The sequence below is a fragment of the Coturnix japonica genome, chromosome 26 (assembly GCF_001577835.2).
Source record: "Coturnix japonica isolate 7356 chromosome 26, Coturnix japonica 2.1, whole genome shotgun sequence".
NCBI classification, from domain to species: domain Eukaryota; kingdom Metazoa; phylum Chordata; class Aves; order Galliformes; family Phasianidae; genus Coturnix; species Coturnix japonica.
In genome coordinates, this window is record NC_029541.1 from 1,239,720 (window position 1) to 1,254,772 (window position 15,053).

The following is a 15,053-nucleotide window of genomic DNA, read 5'->3' on the forward strand; positions in this document are numbered from 1 at the left end:
ATCTCCCAAAGTCACACAGCTATTGCAAAGAGCAGCAGCAGAAAGGCTGCAGAACAGGTTGTAGTAATTTCTCTACATGCCACCAAACAGCAGCACGTGTTCAGCCCCGTCAAGGTGCCAGGGGGGGATTGCCAGCCCAGAGGGACCACAGCATGAGATCCTCATATGAAGCCAAAAGCAAATGAGCAGCACAAGGAATGCAAGAGGGCTTTAGCAGCACTGTGTGAGCAACATGACTCCTCTCTGCTATGCCAGCAACTGTGTGATTGCTGCAGGTGCCAGCCAGGAATAGCAAATGTAATGCCACACATTCACTACACAGTCCTACAGTATCTCATCAGCATAAGTAAATCCAAAGCTGGTGAGACCTTGCTGGTGTTTATCACTCAGCTTTGCAAGAAATATACAGGCACTGCACGTGAAAATGCTGTTCTAATGGAGCTGGATTAGCATTCAGAGCTGGCTGGGCCTCCTTCTCAAAAATAAACGCATATTACACTTGAATGTTAATGAACAATTGTTTAATTTAATGACCTACCGTTCCTATATCTGTACAACTCTGTACAAAATATAACCAAGAAACATTTCAGCCCCACATGAATGTTTGACTGGCTGTCTGAGGATCCAGTGGCTTTAAGTCCTTGATTCTCCTATTCTCTGAGATGCTGTCATGAAAACTGTTGTGGTACCAAAGCTCCAAGGCACTGTGTGGTCACCACGACGTTTTGGCTTTCCATTCTCATTCTCCATTCAGTGATGGAATCCTCCAGCCATAGCAGAGGACCTCTGGTTGTACTTCGTACTTCTGGTCAAACACGAAACATCTGTAACCTCTTTTAGCATTAAGCAATAATACTCTAGGGATGCCACGAGGTAGGGACAGCTATGTTTCAAAGGTGATGCTTAATGTGGTAGCGCTCAGGACTGCTACATCCTTTTCTTTTATAGCTGATCTGCTCACACAAATACAACTGGTTCTAGATTTCCATTCATTCTCATCCACCCACTTTCACTGCCAGTAGCACTGCCTCATGTTAGCCTTGCCTGAGAGTTCCTCTTACATGGATGAAGCCAGAAGACACACTGCTTCCCACTTAGATGCAAAGGGAAATGGCACAGCTGCTGCTGGTAGTGGAATTAATGCTTCTACCACACCTGGGCCAATTGCTGATAGGTGGAATCCAAAATGAGTGCTCCAAATTAGAAAACCACAGGATAAGAGGCCAGCTTCAAAGATCTGGTGTTGAGAAACACTCTCGTGGCAGCCTGAGCAGTAAGAAGTGGGGCAGGATGGTCTCACACCTGCCTTCTCCATGCAAAGTCTCACTTTGGCCAATTATTTTTTCCCCCTCATCTTCTGAGTTTCGGAAGCTTCTCATTTGTTTTCAAGGTCGTAGAGGAAGGTCAGGATTATACCATTCTCTTAAAGCTTTTCCTCGCCGTTCTGTCTACAATGCAGCATCCTGTTCAAAATGCAACTACTGGATCTGAAAAAGAAAGCACTCAGACTATATTGCACATCTGAAAACAGACACGTAGCCTTTGTGCAGGGCCAGTTTTCAGAGAAAACCTTATTTACACCAGAGTGAGGAGGTGGTTTTGGGAAGGTTCTGTTACAGGCCGGAGTCTGAAAGTAAGAGAAAGAGAAGTAACTCAGCAGGGAAAATGGTCTGACAGGCATAAAAAGGACATCCTCAAATCTTAATGGGTCAAAAGGATCAACGTCTGAAAAAGAACTACATTTATTTGACCCATTTCTCCATTCATAACATCCCACCTGAGGCATCTTGACCTACGTGCAGAAAATTGTCTCAATCTAAGGGCTATTTCATAATGAACTGGGTGAGCTGCTAATTAAATGTATCCACAAATACATTCACCACATGTCCCTCTTCAGCCAACAACACTGATTCTGTACTCACATCAGGACCCTCATTGACTCTGGCTAACTTAGACTGTCACTCTTCCCCCTCTCATTGCCTTTGGCCAACAAACCCCAGCTTATCACTCACTGCTTCACCTTCCTGCTGCCCAAAAGTCTTCTGTCCTGCATCTACTTCACTGCAGAGATTCCTAACATAGATATTACCTTATTAAATGAAAACAGAGTATTTCTTTCTGAAAGTTTGCTCCGTGGCAAACCCAAACTGCTGCACTCATGAGGAAATCAAGGTTTGTTTTTTTCCCACATCTACCTTTTCATTTCTGTTTCACTTTGGCCATTTAAGGCTAACTACAAGTTCAATAAAGCAGTCCAGACATATTTAGCATCATAGGACACTGCTCCTATCAATAAACACAGCTGTATGGCTACTATTTTTAAGGTGTCTTGACACAAGAACGTTCATCTTAACACCACACGATGAGAGAAAGGGATATTTAAAGACTGTTACCTTTAATAGTGAGGGAGGCTCTGCTGAAAGCACGGCCTAACACATTGGTGGCTTCAACCATGTAATCTCCTTCATCAGACTTGGAAACACCAAGGATCACCAGGGAGCAGACACCAAAGTCGTTTGTGCCAAAATAGGCAGGATTATTGGAGAGGTCTCTCCCATCTTTGTACCACGTGACTTTTGGAGGTGGATGGCCTCCAACTGCACAGCTCATGCGGCACTCACTGCCAGTGATCACCACGTGAGGCTTCAGGGGGACGAGGAACCTTGGGGGCTGGTTCTGATTAACTCCCCTGTACCTCTGTGGTCTGACTTCAATGTCAGCTGGTGAAAGAAGAAAATACACAACATATGGTATTACACACACAAACTCAGATGTTGCTTCAAAGTCAGAGCAAAGGACTGGTTTAAAACTGTGACAATTTACATCTGGCACCACAAATGGTCTGAGACCCCACAAGCTTGTGGAGTGTAATTGGTGTTTCTTCTCAAATAGGTCACAAACATCGTGTTTCTGCAAAATTTAAGCCTTAGATTTTGCTAGGAATTAGTATAACAAATTATGTGACATGGCTGGAAACAAAGGTCTCCAACAACAACACATAGAAATGATGATCCTTCCCTACCAAAATGGCATTTCTTAGAGTATTCTCTAAGCACCTTCATTTTGGGCAATAGTCTTAAGGAGGAGGGACCTATTTCAAGACAGGGTGTTAGAAACAAGGAGCAAAGCACAACGACATCATTACACAGATAGCTGTTTGCAAAAGCATTTTACCCTTTGGTTTTTGAATTCTCCAAGGCTGCACAGTGTCGGATGGAGGACTGGATCCCAAGTGATTTTTTGCCACAACCCTGAAGTAGTAGTCCCTGCCTGGGATCACTTTGGTGTAAGTGAATTTGTTGGTGTAGATCAGGTCACCCACTACGTGCCACACGCCTTTCTGTGATTCACGCTTCATGACTGTGTAGAAGAGATTTCTTTCCCATTTCTCAGATGTTGAGGGCTCCCAGATTACTGTCACTATATTTGGCACGTTCTCTCTCAGTTCAATAGGTCCAGGTGGTTGTGGGATATCTGTCAGATGAAAACAAGTAGAATAGAAGATGCAGGGAAAGTGGAACAGGGCAGGACACTAAAAACTTCAAGTCCATCACATATTTCATGCTTGAGCTTTTGGGAGACATTCTGATCATTAGAAAGGACACAGTTTGATTCCTCTTCCAGATGCACAAGCTTATTTGTTACTAAGTGAGCATTAGACTGAACTTCTGGGACTCCTTCCCTTCTTGTGGATAGAGGTAAGAGGGCTGAACTCAGTTCACTGCCTACTACCTGTATATTCACCTGTAAATCTGTTATGCACACACACACAGAGATATGCATGTGACAGTTACCTGTAACCTGAACTTGGAAGCTGAATGTTTCTCTTCTTCCTGTCCCACTCATGAGCTCAATGGTATAGATGCCAGTGTCAGTGAACTCAGCTTCTTTAATCAGCAGCTGGGTGGTATCATCTTGAGTGCTTATTTTAGCATGGCTTGGAAGAGGAACCCCATCCTTTGACCAGGTCAGCACAGAACCTGGAGGTGCCTGTGAAGAATAACTGGTTACAGCACACGTGCTCGGCCTCCCAATGGTGTCTTTACACCTACAGTTTCATTACCTCATTCAAAATGCACAGCTACAAGACACATCTAAGTATTACATAGAAATATCACAGATTGGCTCTAATGGTCCTGGATACAGAGCTATTAATGTAATTAACGTTTTCTACTTTAAAAAATACCTGCTGGTTTCTGAAAGAAAAATAACATCCTAGAAATGCATATTTCTATTTCTCCATCTTTGGTCCCTATATTCCAAGAGAGCAGCTGAGCTGGAGCAAGGTCAGCAGTGTGCACGCTTTACCTTTGCCACCTCTCCTCCTGATATCCCAGACTTCACCTGTGTTGTTCCAAGCTTATGTCAAAGCACACTGGATTTCTGTAAGTGATAGCTTATGCCCTGCTGTGCAGTTAAGACAAACACAGTCAGAGAATGTTGCTAGAAATGCCACCCCTAAGGCTTTCTAAGGGAGCTGGAGATCAGTTCCAGATGGTGATAACTCTGAGATGGCTGCACGGAGAGCACTCCAAGCACTTTATTTGCTGGGCTAACTGAATGACTATAAACCTCATAAACCACAAATGTCAAGAGTGAGACCTGAATTCTTTTTTCCTGATTTCCTCATGCAGAAAGCATACACAGAACAGGCAGATTAAAGGATTTACCCAGTGCCTTGTACACATTAAAAACAAGAAAGAGGGATTTCAATTTGAAAACTTACCTCAAAAGGAATATTCACTCGAATGGGATTTCCTGCTTTTATAACCAGGAAATTTTTCACTGTTTTGTCTATTATGAACCTGGGAGAAACTGGAAAAGACAGTGATCATTGTAAACAATTTTATGTTATGACATAATAATTGGCTGACAAACTCACATGCACGTGCTAGCCTTTCCAACAGCTTGTCTGCAGGCTGCTGATAAAGACAGTGGTACAGTAGGAAAAAAGCTCCTTGATTCACTACCAGAGTTCTTTGCTAACCATTCACCTTTCAAGTTCTATTAGTTTTAACTTAGCACTCTAATTACATGAGAGGAAAGGATGTTAAGCTAAGTTCACTACATTTGCATACATCTGATGTCTCAGTCATGGAAAAATCTATGACACACTTCACTCCATTACAAGGATGATCCTTTGTGTAAAATGACATGAATGCAAAAAGAAATTGCAATGGACAGTGATGACAAGGGAAGCGTTTTTCAACATTCTCAGGAATTCTTTGTGTTTTGAGGGATCTTGAAGAGTAATAATAGAAGCTGAGCACAGCTGACGTGGAATAAACTTACCAACAGGAGGAGCAGCTTCAATACGAGCTTCAAGCTCTGTGGGTTCTCCTGGGCCACAGTCATTGTAGGCTCTCACACGTAGGAAGTACATCTCCTTGGCCTGCAGGCCTTTAACTTTGTAACTGGTTGTCTCTATAGGAAAAATGTTGCATTTGGACCAGCTGAGGTTGTTAGAAGACCGTATCTCCACGTCATAGCCTTTCACACTACTTCCCTCTTTTGCTTCAGGTGCGTTCCATGTCAAGGTGATGCTAGTGCTGTCACTGATGGTCATTTTAAGGTCCCCCACTTTACCTGGAGGTTCTGAAAAGGGAAATTTTATTTAAAAGATCTTTCTAGTACATGTGTACCCTCTTTTCAGTCACTTCCTTGAGAGCCTCAACATTCTTGCAGTGCATTGGATATCCACTCTGCTACTCTGCTACCATTTTGTCTCTGTTCTTCAAAGGTGGATTGAGGTGCCTGCAACACTCTTGAAATGGTCTCAGCCCTCCTGAAATGATCTGCAACCCATCCTGACCCAATCTCCACATTGCACAACTTCTGCACAGGGCATCCACCATATCCTGACTTAAACATCACATAGGAAATCCTTCCATTTCTTTCCCATGCATGTGCTCAGCCATGAAACATTCCCCATTTGTTCTTTGTTTTCACATACTTTTACAAAGCATTGGAAACGTTGCCTCCTCAATAACATCCCCAGTCTCCGCTCAGCTTTAGGTACTCGCAGGACAGAAGGATGGTGGCAGTTCACTTACTTGTGGAGTCCCGAGCAAACGCAGCTTGTGATGGTGCACTGATATCCCCCATGCCAGAAGCATTGACAGCTGCCACACAAAATTCATATTGCAGACCCTTCTTGAGATCGGTTATTTTCAGCTTCTTGTCTGCAGAAATAAAACAAGCATGTTGGCTTGAGTGAGTTCCCCAAGCAGAAAACAGTGAGACAATGCTGTATTTTTACTCCATGCAGAACAGTAGACTGAATTCTCAGGAGCAAAACAAACACTGTCCGAAGTTCCCTTGTCTTCTCCTATCCTAGAGTATGCATGCTTCTGAGGTGTGTTCTTTGTACTCTCTCCAAAGAAAATATTCTTTGAGAGCTATTAAGCTCCAGAAAGGATAACATTGCTTTTCCTTGCATGATAATTCTAAACTCTTCTATATCAGAAAAGAGGTCCTAGCCTGCACCTGATGGATATAATAGCACATATTACCTTCTCAACCCAACACAGTTGAGCTCTCAGCCTTTTTTCAAGCCATTCAAACTTGTTCCAGGGTTCAAGTAAGCTACCTACCTGCTATGGGCACGCTGTTGACTGGCACCCAGGTCATGCTACCCTTCTTGCGTTTCTGAACGATGTATCCCGAAATCCGGGAGCTGCCTGCTTTCCGAGGTGCCTTCCAGGATATTGTGATGCTGTCTTTAGTGACACCGATGATCTCGGGAGGATCTGGGGCACCAGGTGAAGCTAGAAAGATATCAATGTTTTATTATTAGAATACTGTTATTGAAGGATATGGAAATATACCTGCTAGATCATTTCTTCCAGGTTTCTCCAATGCGTTTATATAGGTGTGTTTTGAAAATCTGATTGAGACCACTCTGATCATTTTCATGGCCCTCCTCTGGACCCACTCTAAGAGGCCCACATCTCTCTAGTGCTGGGAGCCCCAAAGCTGCCCTTGACCTACTGACCATGCTCCTTTTTATGCAGCCCAAGCTATGACTGTCATGCACAGGCTTGTGAGAAGACTTCACAACCATAATTCAGGTTTAGATTTGTACCAACATCCAAACACAGAGAGTTTTCTTGATGTGAAACTTTGATAATGAATTTCCCATAGGGTTTTAGGACACCATCACAACAAGTTATTTCTCACCTTTACTGATAGTTACTGCCTCGTTTGATTCCAGTGCATTGCTGGATCCCTCTGCGTTCACAGCTCTCACTCTGAAGTAGTAGCTCGTGTCTTGTTCCACTTTGCTGGTAGTGAACGTAGTGCAGTTCTTAGGGGCTTCTCCCAGAGTCACCCAGTCACTCCTGCCTACCTGTTGTTTCTCAATAATATAGTTTTGTACTGGTTTGCCCCCATCATCCTTTGGGGGATTCCACTGAATGGTGACATCATTTGCAGAGCTTCCTACAATTTTCAAGGGTCCTGCAGGTGGCTGTGGCTTATCTGAAAAGACAAACACAAGCAGCTGAGTTCCAGTTCCAGATGCATTCCTAGGCTTGGAGCAGACAGTCTCTCTTGTTCACCAGCTGGGAGAACCAGTTTCTGACGGTATATATGCCTAGTTGCAGATTGAGGGCCAGGCACTTGAAATGCCTTTTCAAACATCTACTCTTCTAATTCTGGTAAACAGGGGAGAAAGCCAGGCCCTTGTTCCATGGGCTTGTTGTTCTCATAAGCACTGCCCTACGAGTACAGACATTCATGGTAGGATTGAATTTGACCTTGATGTTGTGCCTGTGCCTGCTGTATGCAGCCCTATTTTCCACAATCTCCCAACATCCAAAACTCAATCAATGAGGCCATCCAAAATGAAACTAGATATGTGTCGTCTTGCATTAAAGGGCAAGTAACATGTCAACAACCATTGCTTGCCATCTTGATCTATTGGAAACATAGCCTTGTTCATCCTGGAATAGCTGGTAGCCCTAAATAAGACTGTGACCAGTTCTATTGGCTCTGCTTCCTCAGCCCTATGATGAAAGCCACTGTAGATATAATGGGGATCTTACCTATTACCTCAACCTTTAGGTCGATATCCAATATCCCACTGTCATTCTTCAGCCTGACCTTGTAATCCCCACAGTCCTTTCTCTCAGCACTGGAGATGGACAGCATGGTAAATGTGTCTGTCTTATCAATACGAATCCGTGAGTCATCTCCCAGTTCTATTTTGTCCTTCAGCCACATTGCTCTGACTGGAAGTCGACCTTCAAAAGGGATTCTGATCACAACTTTTTCCCCTGCCTTGGCCACCGTAGGAACACTCATTAAGTTTCTTAGGAGAATTTCGTCAACCTGTGGAGGATCTAAAACAAAACAAGGTCATAAAAACTGCAGGTCAGAGAGGATAAGGCTAACCTCAGAAGGAAGGACTTCTTTGCATTCTTTACTTTAATTTGGTTTTCTGGGTTCTTATTCAAATGGAATCAGTGACATTCACAACAGTGCAAAAATATGTACCTTCACCTTTATTTGTGCACTCAGTGCTTCACACACACGCACACTTTGCTACAGTATAATTGTCAAAAAGCATTTATGGTATCAATTGGCTCCTTTCTACTGAAGCAAATTTTCCTAGACAAGAATGAAGGGCCTGGTCTAATAAAGCAATCTGTGCACCCACTGAATCTTTAAATTGGCAGTGAGAAGCTTTTCACAAAGGCTCCATAGTTATATTTTTATGTATCAGCTCATAATATCTCCCATCCAGGTAATAATTACAATATAATCCCAATAACCAGCTATAGGTCCTGAGGGAACCTATCACATATCAAGCACTGCAAGGCCAGCATTCTGCATTAAAAACTGCGTAGTTGGAACAGACTCACCTTCAATAAAAATTGTAGCTTCAGTTTTTATATCTCCAGCTTCAAACCTATACTTCCCAGCATGAATATCTTCTACTTTGTTAATAATGAGTTTGTGGACTAGACCTTCCTTCTCAAAAGTGACTCCTTCCATGCTTGTTAACTACAAGATAAAGCCCAAGTACTTATTCTTAAAAAAGAAAAAAACAAATTAAAGAGAGAGACAAAAAACTGAAGTGTAATTGAAAGCATTTATGAATGTCATACATGTTTAATTATAACATTAGTCCAGGATTATATATCTGGTAACTAATTCACATCCACAAAGGCTTGAATCAAAGTCCATTAATGTAAATAGGAGAACAAATTTTACCTCTGACCCTAAAATACTGCTGTCACCAAAGCCTCTTTTTTTCTATTCTTAATGATAAAACTTTGGTCCAGGCTCCAGGATGGCACCCTGGAACTTCTGACAGTATCACACAGATCCCACAGTCTGACCTAGCTTCTTCTATGTTCTTTTGGGATATGGAATATGATGTCTACACTTGATTCTAAGCATTAATTTGAAAGAGTACTTTTGGTCTTATGCCTGCCTGAAGATCATTTGAAGGTTTTCCTTTGTTTTCCATGTATTTCTCTTACACACTAAGGATTGCAGCACAAGGAAAAGACCCATTTTATCTCCACCTATGTAAAAGAATCCTAGGTTGGCTTAGGGTGGAAGGGACCATAAAGGTCATCTGGTTCCAACCTTAAAATGGAAAACAAAGGAAAATCCAAAGCTTCCTAAGGAGCCAAAAATGGAAATATCTTGTAATAGGAAGGTGAAGAAAATCTTGGTGAGTTTCTAACAGGAATTTTTATTTTAACAGTCTTCTGCTGAAGCCTTCTAGGACTATACTCAGATCACAGTAAGACTGGCAGAGAGATGGACATCTTGACATGATACTCAATGAGAAGTAGAGACAGAGAGCAGGGCATTACTAACCAAAGAAAACAGGCTAGAGGACACTTACCTTTAACCCATCCTTAAACCAGGTTCCTGTTAAGTCATGTCTGTTGACAGCACAAGACAGCTCAGCTGGTTCCCCTTTCAGGACTACGACATCATTTAACTGTTTGTTGACACGAGAGCGTGGAGCTGAATGTTCAGAAAAGAGAATGCTGAAAAGATGCTAAGTGTCTTGCACTGACAGAGTGAGCATGTGAGGATAAAGGTACTAGTTGGTTTTTTAAATACACCTACTTCAGTCATAACATGCTGTGGTGGGTTTTTTAATCAAGCTGTTGGCCAGCTCCACTGAAGGACATTCTAGCTGGCAGCATACAATACAGTCCTTGTACATACAATATACTTTTTGCGTGCTTCTCCTTTGCATTGATCAAGCTACAGGGCTGCTAAACAGTCCCCCGCAACAACCCCAGTCATGCTGTCCTCTCCCCTGTGTTCTTCCTTCCCTTCCCTTCCCCAATCCATCTTTGTTAACATCCCCATCACCTTTCTAACAGCCCACAATTCTATTTACTCTTTTCCTGCTAGATCCCAGTTTTGCTGATTTTACTTCCTTATTTGCATTTACAATTGCCTTGTTACATTCTGACTTGGTCAGCAGTTCCACTACGCAAGTACACTCCCTCCACCATACATACAGGCTTACTCATTTTTACAGTTTTTCATGCTGTCATCATGCTAGTGCAGCCACTGTTAATATTTAAATGGCTGCATACACAACATTCTTCTTTCCTGAGTGTTCTCTAGCCTCCCATCTCCCAGTCTCTACAAATATAAAGGGCTGCACCACCCTAAATGGAAGATCCAGAGCTTGCTGTTGTTCATATCAAAACACAAAGATCAGTGATACAGAATTCAACACGTACCTTTCAGATCACCTAGTTGATGTCGTCTTCTCTTTTCTGTAATTTCTGTATTCTTCAAGAAATCACTTCCTTTAATATCAAGGCTAGGTACCTGTTTTCTCTGGATTGCTGAAGGACCGCCAGAAAGGGCTGACATCTGATCAGAACCCTGTGAACTCCGATCAAGAAGACCTGGCTTCCACCCACCAAAAGACCTATCATGGAATTTGCCCCCTGCACCTCCAAAGGCAGAATCCTTGCCATGACGGGAGCCTGACTGTCCTAAATCTCTGCCCTCAGCTCTAGCATCACCTTGACCTGGAAGTGAACCTTTGTGTTCTGATCCTCTGAAATCACTGCCAGTCCCCTTCCCAGATTCACCATATGCAGATTTGCCAGCACGTGAATCCAGCCCATATTCACCACCCATTCCAACAGCACCCACCACACCTTCTTTACCATAGACTGAGTGCAACTCGCTCCCATAGCCTCCCAGTCTGCTAGCACCACTTTCACCAGCCCTGGATCCAGCTGACCCATATGCAGATCCAGCACCTTGTATGGCAGAGCCACCAACACCGCCACCTTCTGAGGATAAACCATCTATACTACCAGCTCCAGCTGGAAGACCATCCTTTCCAAATGGAGACCCAACTCCACCAGCCCCAGCTAAACCTGCACCAACGCCAACCCCAGATGGGAGACCATCCTTCCCATATGGAGACCCAACTCCACCTGCACCAGTTAAACCTGCACCACCAACACCAGCCCCAGCTCCAGCTGGAGACCATCCTTCTCCATATGGGAGGACCCAGCGTGCCCCGCACACCAACACCAGGCCCAGCTCCAACTGGTGAGACCATCCTTCCCATATGGAGACCCAGCTGCCCCTTGTTACCACCACCAACACCAGCCCCAGCTCCAAACTGGGGAGACCATCCTTTCCCATATTGGAGACCCAGCTTGCCCCTGCCACCACCAACACCAGCCCCAGCTCCAACTGGGAGACCATCCTTTCCATATGGAGACCCAGCTGCCCCTGCACCACCAACACCAGCCCCAGCTCCAACTGGGAGACCATCCTTCCCATATGGAGACCCAGCTGCCCCTGCACCAGCTAAACCTGCACCACCTACACCAGCCCCTGCCCCAGCTGGGAGACCATCCTTCCCATATGGAGACCCAGCTGCCCCTGCACCACCTACACCAACACCAGCCCCAGCTGGGAGACCATCCTTCCCATACAGAGACCCAGCTGCCCCTGCACCACCTACACCAGCCCCTGCCCCAACTGGGAGACCATCCTTTCCAAATGGAGACCCAGCGGCCCCTGCACCACCAACACCAGCCCCTGCCCCAGCTGGGAGACCATCCTTTCCAAATGGAGACCCTGCTGCCCCTTGCACCCAGCTAACCTGCACCACCTTTACCACCAGCCCCTGCCCCAGCTGGCGAGGACCAATCCTTTTCCAAATGGAGACCCTGCTGCCCCTACACCAGCTAAACCTGCACCACCTACACCAGCCCCTGCCCCAGCTGGGAGACCATCCTTCCCATATGGAGACCCAGCTGCCCCTTCACCAGCTAAACCTGCACCACCAACACCAACGCCAGCCCCAGCTGGGAGACCATCCTTCCCATATGGGGACCCAGCTGCCCCTGCACCACCAACACCAGCTCCTGCTCCAACTGGGAGACCATCCTTCCCATATGGAGACCCAACTCCACCAGCCCCAGCTAAACCTGCACCACCTACACCAGCCCCAGCTCCAGCTGGGAGACCATCCTTCCCAAATGGAGACCCTGCTGCCCCTGCACCAGCTAAATCTGCACCGCCTACACCAGCCCCAGCTCCAGCTGGGAGACCATCCTTCCCATATGGAGACCCAGCTGCCCCTGCACCACCTACACCAGCTCCAGCTCCAACTGGGAGACCATCCTTCCCAAATGGAGACCCAGCTGCCCCTGCACCAGCTAAACCTGCACCGCCAACACCAGCCCCAGCTGGGAGACCATCTTTCCCAAATGGAGACCCAGCTGCCCCTACACCAGCACCACCAACACCAGCCTTTCCATATACAGACCCAGCACCTTCCAAACCAGCACCACCAACCCCACCTTCCATTCCTGCTGGTAAACCACCCTTTCCATAAGGTTCACTCAACTGTCCATGCTTACCATACAGATCCCCCCTTTTAACTGCAGTACCATCAACACCTGCCCCAATTGGCAGACCATCTGGACCGTATAAAACCTCCATTTCTCCTACAAAGCTGCCACCTGAACCAGTTCTAGTCCCATCTCCGGATGGAGGACCGCCTGGACCATACAGCAAGCCAGACATTCCTGCCTGACCTACATGACCACTAGCATCAGCTAGCAGGTTGTCTTTGCCGTAGGGAGACCCTATTTCTCCTTGATTTATACTGACTCCACTCATATCAACTGCAGCAGGCAGACCATCCTTGCTATAGACAGAATGTGCATCTCCCACTCTGGCTGAATCAAGATTGATTCCATGTGACACAGAACTTCCACCAGTAGCATCTAAACTCTTCATACCACCAAAGGCAGCTCCAGAACTAGCATTCTTGTCATGCCAGGAGTTCACGCCTTCTGCATCACCCATGTCAACATCAGCTGCACCTAACATGCTACCATGTCTGCCATCCATAGGGTACGATTTAGCTCCTCCTCCTAATCCATCATCAGTATCTGCTCTGCCTGTCATAGAACCCTGGTCCTGTACATGCCTCAATCTACTTTTGTCTTCTAAAAATCCAATGTTACCAGCACCATCCATCGAGTCTGCATCTCCCCCTTCTCTAGAAAACTGCCCAGGCCCCACGCTTCCATCTATGTTGGTTTTGCGCAGCCCTTCTTTTCCTAAAAATTTAAATTCTCCATCAACATCAGTGGAGTGGCCTTGTCTGCCTTCTTGGTTAGTGCTGTGCCAGCCGTCTCTTTTCACGCCAGCATCCATAGGATGATCTTCATCAACAGGATGTTCTCCACGTTTAAACTTCTTAGCTCTGTCTTTATCTGGTGTTCCCTTCTGCCAGTCAGATTTTTCACCTTCCTCTTCCTGTACCTTTACATGTCTGACATCTGTATTGAAGATGTAGTGTTTGATTGGAGGGGGAATAATTTAGAGCAAAAGAAAGATCAAAAAGCAACAGGAAATCAGTATGTCATCTACTGCATCAACAACCAAGCATTTGTTAATTCATTCTAAGTGACAGAAATATAACTTATTTAAATAAACTTATATTCAGTTCAAACCTTTTGTCACACTAAGACAGTTTCATATTTCTCAGTTACGATACCAACTATTTTTAGCAGAAACATGCTTGTTACAAAAAAACAAAACAAATAAAAGCAAAAAGGAAAAACCAACTCTAACAAATGGGAAAAAAGAGGGCACATTTCCAGCACGATGTTTAATTAATAGGGCCATAGGCGGTATCTGGGATTCATTCCTGCCTGCTGCCTTCTTCCTCCCTCCAGCCCTGAATGAGTTGCATCATATCCCATGGACAGAGGGCCCAACAGTTCCCAACTCTGAAGCAGGACCTCACGTCAGGACAAATAACAAGGGAAAATATTGCCACATTTAAAGAGGAAAGAAGGTCCAACCAGACTGCCATTTCTACAAACACTACTTAGAAACTAGAGGCTCCACATCTCAGCAATCAGTAAGACAGTGAGGGGAATGCTATTTGGTGTGTCACTTACGCTCTACAAGAAGCCAGGCCCTTGAGGAGCAGAGTCCAGTGTCGAGTGTATACAAGCCATTGTCAGAGGTCTCAGTATTTTTGACAACAAGCTGGTGGGTCAGACCATCAGGGCTCATAGAGATATGGTGCTTCTCACTTGCATCAAGGGGGTGGGCTTTATGTAACCACACAGCATCAAAGCAGGGAGTGCGCAGGACACACTCAAAGACAACATCTTCCCCCTCATGGCAACGCAGATCTCTGAGCGGCTTCTGAAATCTCACAGGGATGGCTGGAATAGAAAAAAAAGAAAGGGGAGCCAGTTCTGTCTTACCTGAAAAATGTGTTGATGTTGAAGGAAGAGAGGGACTTGCTATGCCTGTGAACACAGTATGAGGCAGCAGAAAAAGAGTGAAATGGGCTCCTGTGCCCAGTTCTACAAGACAGAAAGGCAGGTTTTTGTCTCTTTTTCAGTCTTAGCATCAACACTTACACTACCCATCACTGTGATGCATTGTAAATTTGCTGTCATTGATCTGTTTCAACAGTGTGATGTCATCATTAAGGTTGGCAGTTATTATTCTGGGCTGACAAAAACATAGCATAGATTAAACTAATGAATTTGTCCGCTGCC

The 15,053-nt window shown here is 45.0% G+C and overlaps 1 protein-coding gene across 9 annotated transcripts in view; it reads right to left on the reverse strand.

Moving 5' to 3' along the window:
- Nucleotides 1–504: 504 nt before the first annotated feature.
- IGFN1 (immunoglobulin like and fibronectin type III domain containing 1) overlaps nucleotides 505–15,053 on the reverse strand; it is a 40,189-nt gene continuing 25,640 nt past the window's right edge. For 3 of the 9 annotated variants that reach the window (XM_032449268.1, XM_015884861.2, XM_015884860.2), the window contains 16 exons: nucleotides 14,439–14,711; nucleotides 12,185–13,811; nucleotides 11,704–12,092; nucleotides 10,725–11,483; nucleotides 9,863–9,987; nucleotides 8,865–9,006; nucleotides 8,046–8,342; nucleotides 7,180–7,479; nucleotides 6,594–6,767; nucleotides 6,054–6,182; nucleotides 5,293–5,595; nucleotides 4,727–4,815; nucleotides 3,795–3,990; nucleotides 3,175–3,474; nucleotides 2,394–2,720; nucleotides 505–1,487 (listed from right to left, as the gene is read on the reverse strand). In XM_032449268.1, coding sequence (XP_032305159.1) covers nucleotides 1,468–1,487; nucleotides 2,394–2,720; nucleotides 3,175–3,474; nucleotides 3,795–3,990; nucleotides 4,727–4,815; nucleotides 5,293–5,595; nucleotides 6,054–6,182; nucleotides 6,594–6,767; nucleotides 7,180–7,479; nucleotides 8,046–8,342; nucleotides 8,865–9,006; nucleotides 9,863–9,987; nucleotides 10,725–11,483; nucleotides 11,704–12,092; nucleotides 12,185–13,811; nucleotides 14,439–14,711 — 5,450 coding nt within the window. In that variant the 3' untranslated portion in view covers nucleotides 505–1,467. Of the gene's footprint in view, nucleotides 1,628–2,393; nucleotides 2,721–3,174; nucleotides 3,475–3,794; nucleotides 3,991–4,726; nucleotides 4,816–5,292; nucleotides 5,596–6,053; nucleotides 6,183–6,593; nucleotides 6,768–7,179; nucleotides 7,480–8,045; nucleotides 8,343–8,864; nucleotides 9,007–9,862; nucleotides 9,988–10,724; nucleotides 11,484–11,703; nucleotides 12,093–12,184; nucleotides 13,812–14,438; nucleotides 14,712–15,053 lie in introns of all 9 variants that reach the window. The other 6 variants (XM_032449270.1, XM_015884868.2, XM_015884864.2 and 3 more) reach the window with 6 other exon arrangements.